This window comes from Impatiens glandulifera, chromosome 3 (assembly GCF_907164915.1).
Source record: "Impatiens glandulifera chromosome 3, dImpGla2.1, whole genome shotgun sequence".
Classification (NCBI taxonomy): domain Eukaryota; kingdom Viridiplantae; phylum Streptophyta; class Magnoliopsida; order Ericales; family Balsaminaceae; genus Impatiens; species Impatiens glandulifera.
In genome coordinates this window covers 18,214,481-18,227,767 of record NC_061864.1, presented here as the reverse complement: position 1 = coordinate 18,227,767, position 13,287 = coordinate 18,214,481, and the positions used below count along the sequence as shown (strand labels likewise).

The 13,287-nt window shown below is 32.4% G+C and overlaps 2 protein-coding genes across 2 annotated transcripts; both read left to right on the top strand.

The window, feature by feature from the left end:
* Positions 1-493: 493 nt before the first annotated feature.
* On the top strand, positions 494-2,902 carry LOC124931154 (putative hydrolase C777.06c). Its single transcript, XM_047471550.1, has 9 exons — positions 494-783; positions 1,069-1,207; positions 1,301-1,428; positions 1,507-1,654; positions 1,739-1,844; positions 1,983-2,041; positions 2,324-2,359; positions 2,455-2,564; positions 2,643-2,902. The coding sequence occupies exons 1-9, from the start codon at positions 587-589 to the stop codon at positions 2,698-2,700; spliced, it is 981 nt and encodes a 326-aa protein (XP_047327506.1). The 5' UTR covers positions 494-586; the 3' UTR covers positions 2,701-2,902.
* A 2,955-nt stretch (positions 2,903-5,857) lies between these two features.
* On the top strand, positions 5,858-7,988 carry LOC124931233. Its single transcript, XM_047471658.1, has 5 exons — positions 5,858-6,467; positions 6,645-7,218; positions 7,294-7,383; positions 7,462-7,638; positions 7,751-7,988. The coding sequence occupies exons 1-5, from the start codon at positions 5,920-5,922 to the stop codon at positions 7,787-7,789; spliced, it is 1,428 nt and encodes a 475-aa protein (XP_047327614.1). The 5' UTR covers positions 5,858-5,919; the 3' UTR covers positions 7,790-7,988.
* The last annotated feature ends 5,299 nt before the right edge of the window (positions 7,989-13,287 follow it).

Sequence of the window (13,287 nt, the reverse complement as noted above, 5' to 3'; positions counted from 1 at the left end):
AGGGCAAAATCGTATAAAAAAAAATATAACACCACGAGCGCAAAAAAAATTATAAAATTCCACCAGGTCAAATAAACCAATTTGCAAGGTCATTTCGTCAAATTCCCCCATCTTTGAGGTCATGGTATAAAACTAATATTTTAAAATTATTTAACGTTAATTCACATAAAGTTAGAATTATAATTTTAATGCAAATTTTAATTTCAATTATCTAAACATATTCTAATTATATTTGTACGCGAGAATATAATTTTTTAATCATATTATATTTTTAAATTAAATAATAATAATAAAGTTACAATATTAAATATAACTTATTAGAAAAAGTTATATAACAAAAATTGTATAGTTAATAATTAACTTGTAGAGTATGACTATCCAAGTTAATATACATAAATAAAACAATTTATAAACTTATAGAAATAATATATTATTTTAATTTAATTTGGATGATTAAATAAAAAATAAACAAGTTCAAATGAGCAAATCGGAATATTATTGTTGAAGCAGTTCTAAGGGCAGAGGACAGAGGAGGACCTGGAACAACCACCGTGAGAATATTCCCTGCTCGCGATTTCATCGGAAAATGGACGCCGCCGGCAATGTAGCCGTAAATGGTTCTCCGGCGAAAGGTGCAGCAGCAGCATCAGCTTTGATATTCCTCGGCACTGGTTGTTCGAGTGCGGTTCCGAACGCCATGTGTCTGATCCAACCAACCAATCCTCCCTGCCATGTTTGCCACCAGTCGATGTCTCTCCCACCAGAACGCAATCCTAATTACAGGTAAATTATTATATCCAACTTCACTGGAATGGATCTTATAGCTCAGAGCTTAATTTTACTAGATCCTTAAAATGCTTGATTTGAATGTGATGATAAATGCTAGTCGATGAGTACTTTGCTTGAGCTAGTTTGTAATTATTTCTCCGATCTCAAATTTAGTTATGTAACATCCTAGCATTCTTAATTTTATACTTTTTACTGCTAAAAATGCTCTAAAATGATGCCAGAAAACCCTAATTCGAATGCTTTTACTTGTTATTTACATTTGAATTGCTGAAACTTCAGGTGCAACACATCATTGTTGATTGATTATTGTTCAAGTGACGGTGGTGAGCACAGTTACATATTAATTGATGTGGGAAAGACGTTTAGAGAACAGGTTCTTCGTTGGTTTACATATCATAAGATACCTCGGGTAGATTCTGTGAGTAAACAGTACAGTTTTAATAAATCTCCCTTTGCTTGGTTTCTAATCTTGTAATCTATCTATCTATTAATGATTTCCCCGCGTTTGCAGATCATTTTGACTCATGAGCATGCTGATGCAGTTCTGGGTCTCGATGACATTCGTGCTGTTCAACCGCATAGTCCTATAAATGACATTGATCCCACTCCCATTTATCTAACACAGCATTCAATGGACAGGTAGCTTTCTGCCCCTTTTTTCCCAGAACTATTCAATATCTGAGTTCTTTATGACACACATTTTCCTGTTTCACATAGCCTTGCTGTGAAATTTCCTTATTTGGTTGAAAAGAAGCTTAAGGAAGGGCAGGAAGTGAGAAGAGTAACACAGCTTGATTGGAGAATAATTGAGAATGACAGTAAGAAGCCGTTTGTTGCATCAGGACTGGAATTTGTTCCTTTACCAGTTAGTTGCACTTGTCAACCTCATTCGAACATATAATCTACGTACATATGGTTTATTTTTAACTGTTTTCTTTCTTAATGGTAGGTGATGCACGGTGAAGACTATGTTTCTTTGGGTTTTCTTTTTGGTGAAAGAAGTAAAGTAGCTTACATATCTGATGTTTCTCGCTTTCTTCCGGTTACTGAGAATTGTAAGTCAATTTTTAGGGACCACTTATAAAATCAAAATAGGAAAAAGAATTGCTGAAAACTCCGAGTTACTACATGTTCATATCTAAATTATTATTTTTCTCTCAAGTCCTTTTCATAAAAAATTTGTGGTTGTGCAGATATTTCAAAAAGTGGTGATCACCAGCTGGATCTCCTTATATTAGATACACTATATAGGGTAAGACTTGGCTGTTTCTCCTTCTTCTTGTCGTCACTTCAAAAAGAGAATTATTTTCCATTTTCTGCCCTATTATTTGTATCCATGAATTCTTAGATACATCAATCAAGTACACTAGGCATTAGGAGTCGAAATCCCTCTCAATAATTCGTCCTTTAGTTGTAAACTTAAGCCTTTTTAGCATTAACACGTGTTGAAAACTAGCTTATAAGTTTACTTTAGCTAAAATCCTTGAATTTTTCACATTAGATTTACTGAATTGCCCTTTTGCATCTTCTGCAGAAAGGATCCCATAATACTCACTTTTGCTTCCCACAGGTATGCTTTTCCTTCTTGATTGTTGCATTTTATTAACACACAGAAATTGGAATTGTATTCCAAAATGCTGCTTCTTTTTTCTATTTGGTTTTCAGTCGCTCGATGCTGTGAAGAAGTTACAACCGAAGAGAGTGTTGTTCATTGGCATGACCCATGAGTTTGATCATCACAAGGACAATGAGTTTTTGGCCGAATGGTCAAGAAGGTAAACATTTTACCCTAGAAAGTTCTAAAATTTGATGGGAGAACTAATGGGTGTTTCTTTTCTGATTTAATCATATAGAGAAGGGATCCAAGTTGAGCTTGCACATGATGGATTGAGAATCCCAATCGACCTGTAACGAGGCGAGTATTTCTTTTATATATGGAACTGTCCTTCGCTATTACAGTGGTGTTTTTCGATTGTTGTATTAATATATTTCCCTGCTTGAAAATGAATTTGATAAATACATAATTATTCATGTGGTATTGGACCAGATCAGTAGTATATGATTAGATAAGACATTCCATATCTTAGAAACTTGTCTGGTGGAGATTAATCTTCATTTGGCTGCTTGCTTTAGCCTTTTTGATTATTATATATATATAGATCTATTAAACTTTCCACATCATCAATCTTCCAAATCATAGTAGCCATAATACGAAAATCACTCAAATCAAATACAGTTAACTTGGAAAAAAAAAGGCAGTATGGATGACAAGACATAAAATTCACTAAAAGTTTTAGGCCTTGTTTGATATTGAGAGTGACGAGATCAATGAGATTAATGAATAGATTGTTAATTAGTTAGTGGGTTATTTGGAAGTATTATGAATTAACCGACACCAAACGAGAAGACTTTCCTATTAACTAGCCAAGTGTTTGTTAGGTTGAGGTGGTGCCTAAGTAGAACTAGAACTAGAAGTAGTGTATCCTATCATTTGATATGTCATTGTCTAGGAAAAAACCCAACCACTTGGTGTTGTAAAACTTTAAAGTTCCATTGATTTTTGTCTTCTTATTTATGTTGCATAGTCAGTCGATATGTGCCGACGTATCTAGCTAGCTATGACTTTGCTATTGCTTTCGCCTTTTTCGATCGTAACACAACACAAATACACAATTGAACTTGAATAAAAATGAAATAAATGTAAGTTGTCATTAGAGACAGCAGTCACATGTGTGTGCCCTGGCTTGTTGCTTTTTGCCTTGCACTCCTGAAGAGATTAATTGGTTCAAGTGTTTGTTTGTCTATCCTTCCATTTCCATTTCCATTTGATAATCACTTTATATATATAAAGAAAAGAATATTGGATCAATTGCCCTTTTACAAGGTGTGGTTTCCCACTTTTTTATACTCATCATATCTTATTAATGTTCTTTCTTTCTATGCCAGCACGCTCTAAGTGACATGTTTCAATAAAATATACTTTGAGTGCTTTTGTAATCCACTATTTCTAATTTTTTAAAGTGAGACTCTTTTTCATAGACCATCAATTATATCAATAATAAATTTGCCAATCAAATTAAGGTCATGTCCAAATTCTAAAAATTTTGGTTATTTAAAAAATAATGATAAATGATGTGTAAATTTAAATGATATTAATATATAACGATAAAATAAAAAATAAGAACTTGAAATAGAGGATATTTTAATATTTTGATTAATAAATTGAAGAGGTAAGAAAAAATGAAATATATTTTTTTAATTCAGTTATTTAAATAATTCAAACCAAAACTAAGACCAACTCCGTGTCTGTCTAATAAGTCAATTGTCATTCTCCAACTATCACTTCAAATTCAAAATGGTAGATACATAGTTTTATTTTTTTATATTTCAGTCCTTAAACTTTTATTTAATTAATTTTATATATTAAACTTATTTATATAATTAATTTATATAAGTTATTTATTATTTAAATTTTTATATATTTTATTTATTTATATTTTAATTAATTTATATTTATATTTATATTTATATTTATATTTATATTTTATCCTATATTTTATATTAAACTTATTTATATAATTTATTAATTTAATTTATTTATATAATATTTTTTATATAACATAAATTTATAATAATGTTCAAAAAAAAAATATTTTACTTAAATATATATATATATATATATATATATATATAATAATTATAAAAATTATAAAATACATTACAATAATATAACAATTCTAACATTTGAAAAATTATTTTTTTTTATTTGTACGGATCATTTTTTATTTCAATCTACATATTTTTTAGTTTATATATTTTAAGTTTAAAATAATTGAATGATATTATAATATTATGGTGTAATTTATAAGTTTATAAAATGTAGGTAGTAATATTAAAAAGTTATAAAAATTAATATAAAGAAGAATATTATAAAAATATTATTTGAAGTTGAGAATGAATTTTTTCATTAGAAAAGAATTAATGTTTGATATGATATTTATATAAAAATTTAGTTTAAAAATAAAATTTTCAGTTGGGATGATCTAATAAAAATATCTAAAACTTAACTTAGTTTGGCTAGTAATTAGGTCAGTCCTAAAATTTGAAAAAATAAGTTATTATTTTTTATTTAATGAAATATATTATGTTATAATTAATAAAAAAATTTAGTTTAATTGATGAGACGTTATACCAAACGTGCCAGCAACTCTTTCGTTATTGTCATTTTTACCTACCAAACCAAAGTAGCTTAGAGGTAAAAGTTGCCTTAAAAAGACTAAAATGTCAAGAGTTTGATTTCATCTTGAAGCGCCTTGTATTGAAACAAGATGAAGCGCCTTGTATTGAAACAAGAACCGTGATGGTGGGTGTTATGCTAGTTCTCCTTAATTCAAACAAAAAAAAAAATTTATTGTCATTTTTTAATTAGAGTATTTATGAAATTAAGATAATACTTATTTCACTCTCTCTAATGCAGTCCTTTCCTATAACTATAAATCATATGACACTATTTTTGGAATAAGAGAAAAGAAAAAATGAAAAAATTTAGGACATATTTGAAAAAAATAAAAATAAAGTTAGTAGCAATCAATATAGTACAGCATGCATTGTCTCCTGTTCAGGTATCCTCAATAATCCTTTCTCTTCACGACACCTGCTCCTTTATACTTATTAAATTCATTATTATTTCTATTTGAAGACAAAAAATTTTTGTGATATTTTGAAGATTGTGTTATTATTACAATAAGAAGGATTAAAAAGTTAAGTGAAAACATGTTACTTTTGTTAGTGGATAATTTAATGATGATTATTAATTTAATTAATCTTTTGTGGTGGGCACAATCGTGATTATTACATTAACATCCGACATTTATGCTTTAACTTAAAAATACAGTTGGATGATCTATCATTCATGTGGCACCCAAATATATTCTTATTTATTTTAAATTATATGTTTTCAAGGTATATTATTATTAAAATATATAAATTAAAAAAAAATAAAGAGTGCCCAGAAAACCTGCAATGTTTTTGGTTCATTTCTTCTTCTTATACATGCAATTGCATGAATTATATATATAATTAAAACACAGTAGAGAGAGAGTAGAGAGAGAGAGAATAACCGCCGGAGAAATGGACGAGTCGTGGCGGATGCAGATGGGAATGGGAATATTATCGACGTCGGCAAAGCCACGATCGAGTCTTCCTCGGAGGCGTTCGACTGAGGAGACACCTTCGAGGAACTCCGGTTCAGAAACTTTAGATCCCGAGGATTTCAGCGACGTCTTCGGCGGACCTCCGAGGAGCGTACTTCGCCGTCAATTCTCTGGAGATGCAGAGTTTTTTAGACCGGCGGCGGCATCCTCCTTCTACGAGGAGATTTTCCGGATCCCTGAGACTTTGATTCCGATGAGGAGCGGCGTAGGAAGCAGTAGCAGAAGGAGATTGCCGGAATTCAGGATTCCGACTTCTAGTCGAATAGAGAGAACCGACGATGGTTTCTACGGCGATATATTTGGTAAGGAAGACGAAATACGGAGGTCTAGGTCGCGATCGCTTTCGAAATCGCACTCTAAGTCGAATTGTTCGTCGGTGTTGAGTTCAGAGGATTTGAGTCCCCTCCGGCCAGCGATCCCTGAAGAAGACGACGTTTCGTTTTCCATTTTCGCTTCTAAGCTCAGGTACAATAACTGCTTCTGATTGACGGTTATTATTGCAAGTTAGGTTAGGATGAAAGTTGAAAGGTCTGAAATACCAATGGTTATTCAACCAAATTACAAACCCTACCTGCTCCATGGTTTATTCGAAATACGTCGTCGTTTCTGACAATTTAGGGTTTATGCTGTGTTTATTTGCAGGCCAATAAATGTACCGTCAAGAATCCATGAGGAACCTCTATGGAAACATGGATCTCCGGCTCTTTCATCAAATAATTATTATTATTATCCTTCATTTTACAATCATCAAATTGAACAAGGCCTTTACACAGATAGCTTTAGAAGCTTGCGTAATTCAATCCCAAGAAGGGTTACATCTCCAGAAACAAACCCAAATTCTCATGTGAGTTTCAAGGTATCCATAGATGATCTAGAACTCAACTCACCTTCTTCCGTCGTCTCCTCCCAATTTCAAGACTTTCACCAGCCCAAAACAGAGAAAATGACAAATGATCAACAAGAACAAGAGCTGGATCATGATTATGATGACGATGAAGATGAAGATGAAGTCATGAGCTCTTATGTTATTGAGATCAATTCTGACCATAGGGAAGGAACAGAGGAAGCTATTGGTATTGATGAAGCAATTGCTTGGGCTAAAGAGAAATTCCAGTCAGCTAGCCCAAACACAAACATGGGCATGGAAGAACATGATAAGAATCAGTCAGTAACCGCTAATACCAACAATGGGTACATAAACTTGTCATCTCCTGAGGTATGTATATAGATTAAATTCACAAATTCTACTAGAGAGAGTTTATTTGATCATATGATTCTTTTGAACAAGCAGAGGGAGCTTCAGGTCTTAGACAATGATATAAAGGAATGGTCAGCTGGTAAAGAAACCAATATCCGTCAGCTTCTCTCGACATTACACCATGTAAGTCTCTGAAATAACTTAGGTTCTTGTACAATCCATGGTGTTATAAGATAGATTTCTAATGAAATTGAAATACAGATCCTATGGGAAAACAGTGGTTGGCAGGAAATATCAATAGCAAATCTGATGGAGAATTCAAAAGTTAAGAAGGGTTATCAGAAAGCAAGGTTATGTTTGCATCCAGACAAAGTGCAGCAAAGAGGGTCCACATTGACTCAGAAATATATAGCAGAACAGACATTTGCTATTCTTCAGGTATGTTATATTAATTAATGAAGAAAGAAAGAACAAATATTTCACTATAGTTTGTTATTCAAATTTCTTACGAATTAAACTGTACTTGTTTGTAATGTGGGTCGGTTCACAGGAAGCATGGGATGCATTTATCTCACAAGATTCAATCTAGTACAACTACTGCTGTGCCAAAGGTACTGACTGCTCCTAAAGATTGTACATTTCTGAATCATAGAAATCAGAAGAAATATTATTTGATCAGTAAGATTTTGTAATATCCCCTGTATTTTTTATTTTATTTCCCTCTTGAATATTTATCTGAAATGTGTTCATGGGTTTAGGGTAATGTAAATGTTGGCATGCTTGGTTTGGAGTTCATTTTTATTTTTTTAATCTTAGAAAGCTAGACCAACCAAACTCTTTATTAGTGGGAATTGAATATTAAATATTTATTAATACTTGAGTTATCCTCAGCCCCGAGGTTTAGGCTGGATAGGTAGAAAAAGTTTGATACACTTTTTGTTGCCCTAAGTCTAGTTTTAAAAATTGATAATAAAAAATTCGTTTTTGATGAGATTTAAACCCATAATCATATTAAAACTTTAAACGTATATCTTGAACCACCAAACTACAATTATTTATGTTTTAAAATTATAATAAATATATATAAATATTTTGATATTTTTAACAAATGGGCAGTCCTGGGAATGAGTTGCCCTAGCCCGAGGGCTTGCCGGGCCGACCCTAGTTAGCCTTGGTTATCCTGTTTGTTTGATTTTGAATTTATACGGTGCACTTAAGTATTTAGAAAAAAAATTAAATCAACTTTCAGGACCCGAATTCTTTTGTATTCCAGTACTTCTGAAGGGGAAGGTTAGATTGCACCTTCCATCATAAATTCAATCCTCGTGAAACATTTAATTTAGAAAGGCTTCGTAAAAGGGTTTGTAAGAATGTTCACCGGTCGGGCTATCTTATAGGCAGGATGGGAAAGGATAACTCTACGGGTAGGCCTGTTTCATTCAAAGTAGCCCTCGCCGGAAAAGTCTTGAAACTAATGTTTAAGTTTTATTATTTTCTTTGTCATTATCTTTAACTTTTAGACCCGACTTCACAAATTAATTCTTATGTAAAACACTTTATAAAAGTCCCGTTATTAAGGTAATACTAACTTTTTATATTAAAAAAATATTTTCTTTTGCATTATCTAAAAATTCAATATTAAATCATTGTTATCTTTGTTTTAGTCTTTTATTTTTTTAATAAAACTTAATTTCATTAAGATTTCATAGATTTATTTAATTTTAAATAGTTGGCATGACTAACCACAATTATAATCCTATGACTAACCACAATTATAATCCTATTATAATTATTACTTTTTAGTGAGAATTAAACACTAGTAGAAATTATACTATTAGAGACGGCACAAACTCTCGTTAAAACCCTAATGCCGACGCTAATACTTATTAACGTCGGCGATCAAAACCGTTGACGTTAAAGATTTGAACGTTAAAAGTATTTGATTTTTATCGACGACGATCTTCCCCTAAATTCGACGTTGATAATCATTTCTGATTCGATTATTAACGTCGGCGTTAGGGGAGGAGAGCCGACATTGATAAAGAATGATATTAACGTCGGCATTAGAGGAGGAGAGTTGATGTTGATAAAGTAGGATATTAACGTCGACGTTAGGAGCGCCGACGTTGATATGTTGATATCGTTCTTTATCAACGTCGGCGTTAGAAAAGGAGAGTCGACGTTGATAAAGTATGATATTAACGTTGACGTTAGGAGCACCGACGTTAGGCGCGCCGACGTTGATATCCTTCTTTATCAACGTCGACTTTACCCTAAAGCCGACACTGATAATGCTTGCTCTCAGGTTGTTTGAACCTTTAATGATTCTCTTATTAACGCCGACATTCACCAACACCGACGTTAATATTGTTTTTATCAAACGTCGACACTCTTCTAACACTGACGTTGATAATGTTTACTCTCGGGTTTTTGGTATTTTTTTTGAATTTTATTAAACTTGTTTCATATGTTGACCATTCATAAAAAATACCATTCATAAATAAAATCAAATCCAAGTTTCAACAAAAATCTCAAATCATAATACGAAAATCTCAAATCGTATGTCAATCTAGTACTATTGGAGTGAGGAGGGAGAATCCTAGACATAAGCGCCTCTATAGCCTCTTTTTGTGCGCGCATCTGTGCCTATAGAGCGTCCCGTCGTGCGTCTTGTTGTGCTAGAGCCTCAGCTTCCCGATGACTCTAGAGCTTCCAGATGTGTGCACATCTACTCCATTTCCTCTCGTAGGATCCTATTCTCCTCGAACAACGTTTGTTGTAACACACATGAGTTGTGGATGCTCGAGGGAGAACTTTCCCGTTGATCAGGTCTAAAGTGCGTTGGACGTATTCCCGAGCCCATCCCGATCACCCTCCCGTGTCCATATCGTCCCAATGCAGCCTCATACACCTCAAGCAACGTCATATTAGGGTTTTCTTCAAGCCGCTCACACATCATAATCACAATCATTTACAACATTGTTAGTAATTTAAACTTAATTAGACATGCAAACTAAAACGATAGAAATGATTACAACTTACGACGGCCTACTGAACTTGGGGAGAATGCATGAGAGTCGTATCCTCGACGGTCGCTCTCCTAGTATGCGTATGTACGAAGAAGTCTGCATGATTAGGAGTAAGGATGACAATGGGTACCCAACGATCGGGTTCATGTATTTCAAATCGGGTTCGGGGTCGGGGAGTAAAAAATGTTACCCGATCGGGTTCGGGGATGGAGAATATTAGAAACCCAAACCCGATACCTGAATATATTAATATATATATATATATATTATATTGATAAAATTTAAATGTCTTTTCAATTTCCAAAAAATAAGTCATAGCCATCATTAAATAAATATATTAATTATTTTATCGTTACTCACACCACACATCACACTTGACATCATTAATTAATTTGTAATAAGTATTTATCTCTCTCATATAATTTGTAATAAGTATTTATCGTTACTTATATGAGAGAGATAAGTACTCTTAATCTTCCGTTTCATTCTTCATTCTAAATTCAACATTAATATACAGTTTCATTCTTCATTCTAAATTCAACCTTACTAGTTATTTCAATTTCTATCTTAATCTTCTCTATAAGTTTTGTTTAACCTCAAGTTTTTAATAAAAAACAAATTGCAAGTAAGTTATGTTTTTATTTGTGTTTTTAAAATTTGATATTACTTGTTTTAATTTTATTTAATAAAGTTATAATGGTTCTTTAACTTGTACAATTTTATACTTGTTTATTAGCATAATATTCAATCTTTATTTTGTAGTTTCTTCTTTAGTAACTTCTATACGGCTTCTTAAAAGGGTTAGTGTTTTAAGGAAAAAATAAAAGTAATTTTTTAAAACAAAAATAAAGGGTTATTTAGGAGGGTGTCCAATCTCCCTCTCCTGTACAAATAACATATCATCTGTTAAATATTATAAAAATTTAATACCTTTACTAAAACTTACCATATGTCACTCCAATTGCGAAAATGATTTGCTGCCGGTGTGATGGGGTATTGTAATTTTGATCTGTTGTCGGCGTTGGTTGCACTCCTTTTCTATAATTATAAGATAGTTTTAGTTGTTAGTTAATAGTTGATTAAACATAATGAAATATAAATGACTATTATACCTTAAATTCAGTTCAGCCGTGAAGTAGTGATGGTCAATGATATAATTCCAGTCTTTGAAGTAAAATTCAGAAGGAGAGTTTAGTCTGATTCTCTCCTCGTCGCTATTATGTTGGTCGATGTATCTCCTCTTGTTCGAGTATCTCCACATATCCCATGCTTTCTTCACTTGTGGCATCACCTTATCTATGTAGTAGTCAATTTGATTGACTGATGTAGACTTGAAAAAGATCCTAAAAAATAACAACATATTTTAGGATTGTGAAAGTTTCATATTATAAGATAACACGTTAAAAAATATCAAACTCACAAAAATGGACTGTCATATATGGTTTAACTGGGATTATGACAGATCAAACCATTTTTTTGAGACGATATGACACCACATCAGGCTTTCGAACAATACTGTCAATATGCCGAGACCAATAACAAGCGTTATCGCATATAATATTTCCATTTAATTCCCTGAACTCCAACCTCATCTTCTCCCTGGTTACCATTTTTACGAGAACCGTGCTTTTTCTTCCCCTGTCCCCTCCTCAATGAAGACCCTACAAAAGAATAGTGAAATGATATTTGTTAAAATTTATATAATCATTTAAATATAACGTATAAGTTATAAATAACTACCTATAGTCTCGGGAATGGGAAATTTTCTCTAAGGTGACAGACTTCTCGAGAATGATGGAATTTGGATCATCTAGTCTCTCAATATCATGAAGCCCCATGAAGCTATGATCCCATAAATTCCATAGAATCATCGAACTCTACATCAACTGTACGAGCTCGGAGCTCGTCTAAATGTCTCGATAGTGCTCGTCTGGTACCTCGTTTAGGTGCCATGATATCTATAAAAAAATAAAGTTAGAATTTTAAATAAGTCATCCAATTTGACACAAAAATAAAACCAAGATGTTCGAATAACGGGGATATCTTTGTGAAAATTTTCCATCCATGTCTAGATGCCATATCCATAGCATAAAAAACCTAGTGTGCTTAACTTTCCATTACAAACGGATCATGACTCCGAAATATCAATGTTCTATTCACATTTACACTTACAAACTCATATTTATCTACTTTTATACCACAATCTTTGGAATGTACATCAAACTATCTACACTTGAAAAAAATTACTCAGTTACTACCAAAATACTAAACTTCGATGATATCTGTGAGTACTCCGTAGTAATTTATCGTTTCGGCCCCATTGTTTTCAATTACACAGACACCACTATTTTGCATGGTTAACCATTTGTCATGCTTCTCGGTGTTGAACTTGTACCCGTTTATTTTACATGAGTTATACTTCTTAGCATAAATTGTCAGGCCACTTCCAAGAATTTTTAGACTCAAAGTTTGATCTGATTTATCATTCAATTGTCCCACTTTCATTATGAAAAAACTTATGTAAAGTTTATCGCGTTCAAGATTATAAAGATTAAGTCATTATGTATCGGTCAACTCTTGCGTGAATTCACTTCATATAATGAAATTTAATTGTAATTAGTTAATTACAAAATTCACACTAAGTCACTAATCAGGTTATGAACTCTTATTTGTAATATTGTTCGACTTCAATATAATTTCTCAAAATATATACGTGAGCACGCCCCCGATCACCTAATTCATATGTGTAAAGTGTTGCAATCGATAAATCTTCCATTTCCAAGAATATAGAAAGTGTTGAAGTTGGTTGTATCGTTGTCTCTATTGACTCCTGATTTTCTAAATATCGAACACATAAATTCATACTCTTGTGCAAAAAATAACTCTCACTGATTGACCCTTTAGGAAAGTTTTTATCTCGAAGGTATTTTTTCAAGGTATCCATATATTGTTCAATTGGATTCATCCATCGATACTGGATAAACCCCTAACAAAGCCTCATAGGTGAAGTGCACAGATAAATGTACAATTATATCAAAGAATGAAGGTGAAAATATTT

Bases quoted from the DNA above. Each gene is read 5' to 3' on its own strand.
- LOC124931154 (XM_047471550.1), top strand. From the start codon at position 587: ATGGACGCCGCCGGCAATGTAGCCGTAAATGGTTCTCCGGCGAAAGGT. The intron at 1,845-1,982 runs GTAAGTCAATTT...GTGGTTGTGCAG, and splicing joins TCTTCCGGTTACTGAGAATT to ATATTTCAAAAAGTGGTGAT. The intron at 2,042-2,323 runs GTAAGACTTGGC...CATCTTCTGCAG, and splicing joins TATTAGATACACTATATAGG to AAAGGATCCCATAATACTCA.
- LOC124931233 (XM_047471658.1), top strand. From the start codon at position 5,920: ATGGACGAGTCGTGGCGGATGCAGATGGGAATGGGAATATTATCGACG. The intron at 6,468-6,644 runs GTACAATAACTG...GTTTATTTGCAG, and splicing joins ATTTTCGCTTCTAAGCTCAG to GCCAATAAATGTACCGTCAA. The intron at 7,384-7,461 runs GTAAGTCTCTGA...ATTGAAATACAG, and splicing joins TTCTCTCGACATTACACCAT to ATCCTATGGGAAAACAGTGG.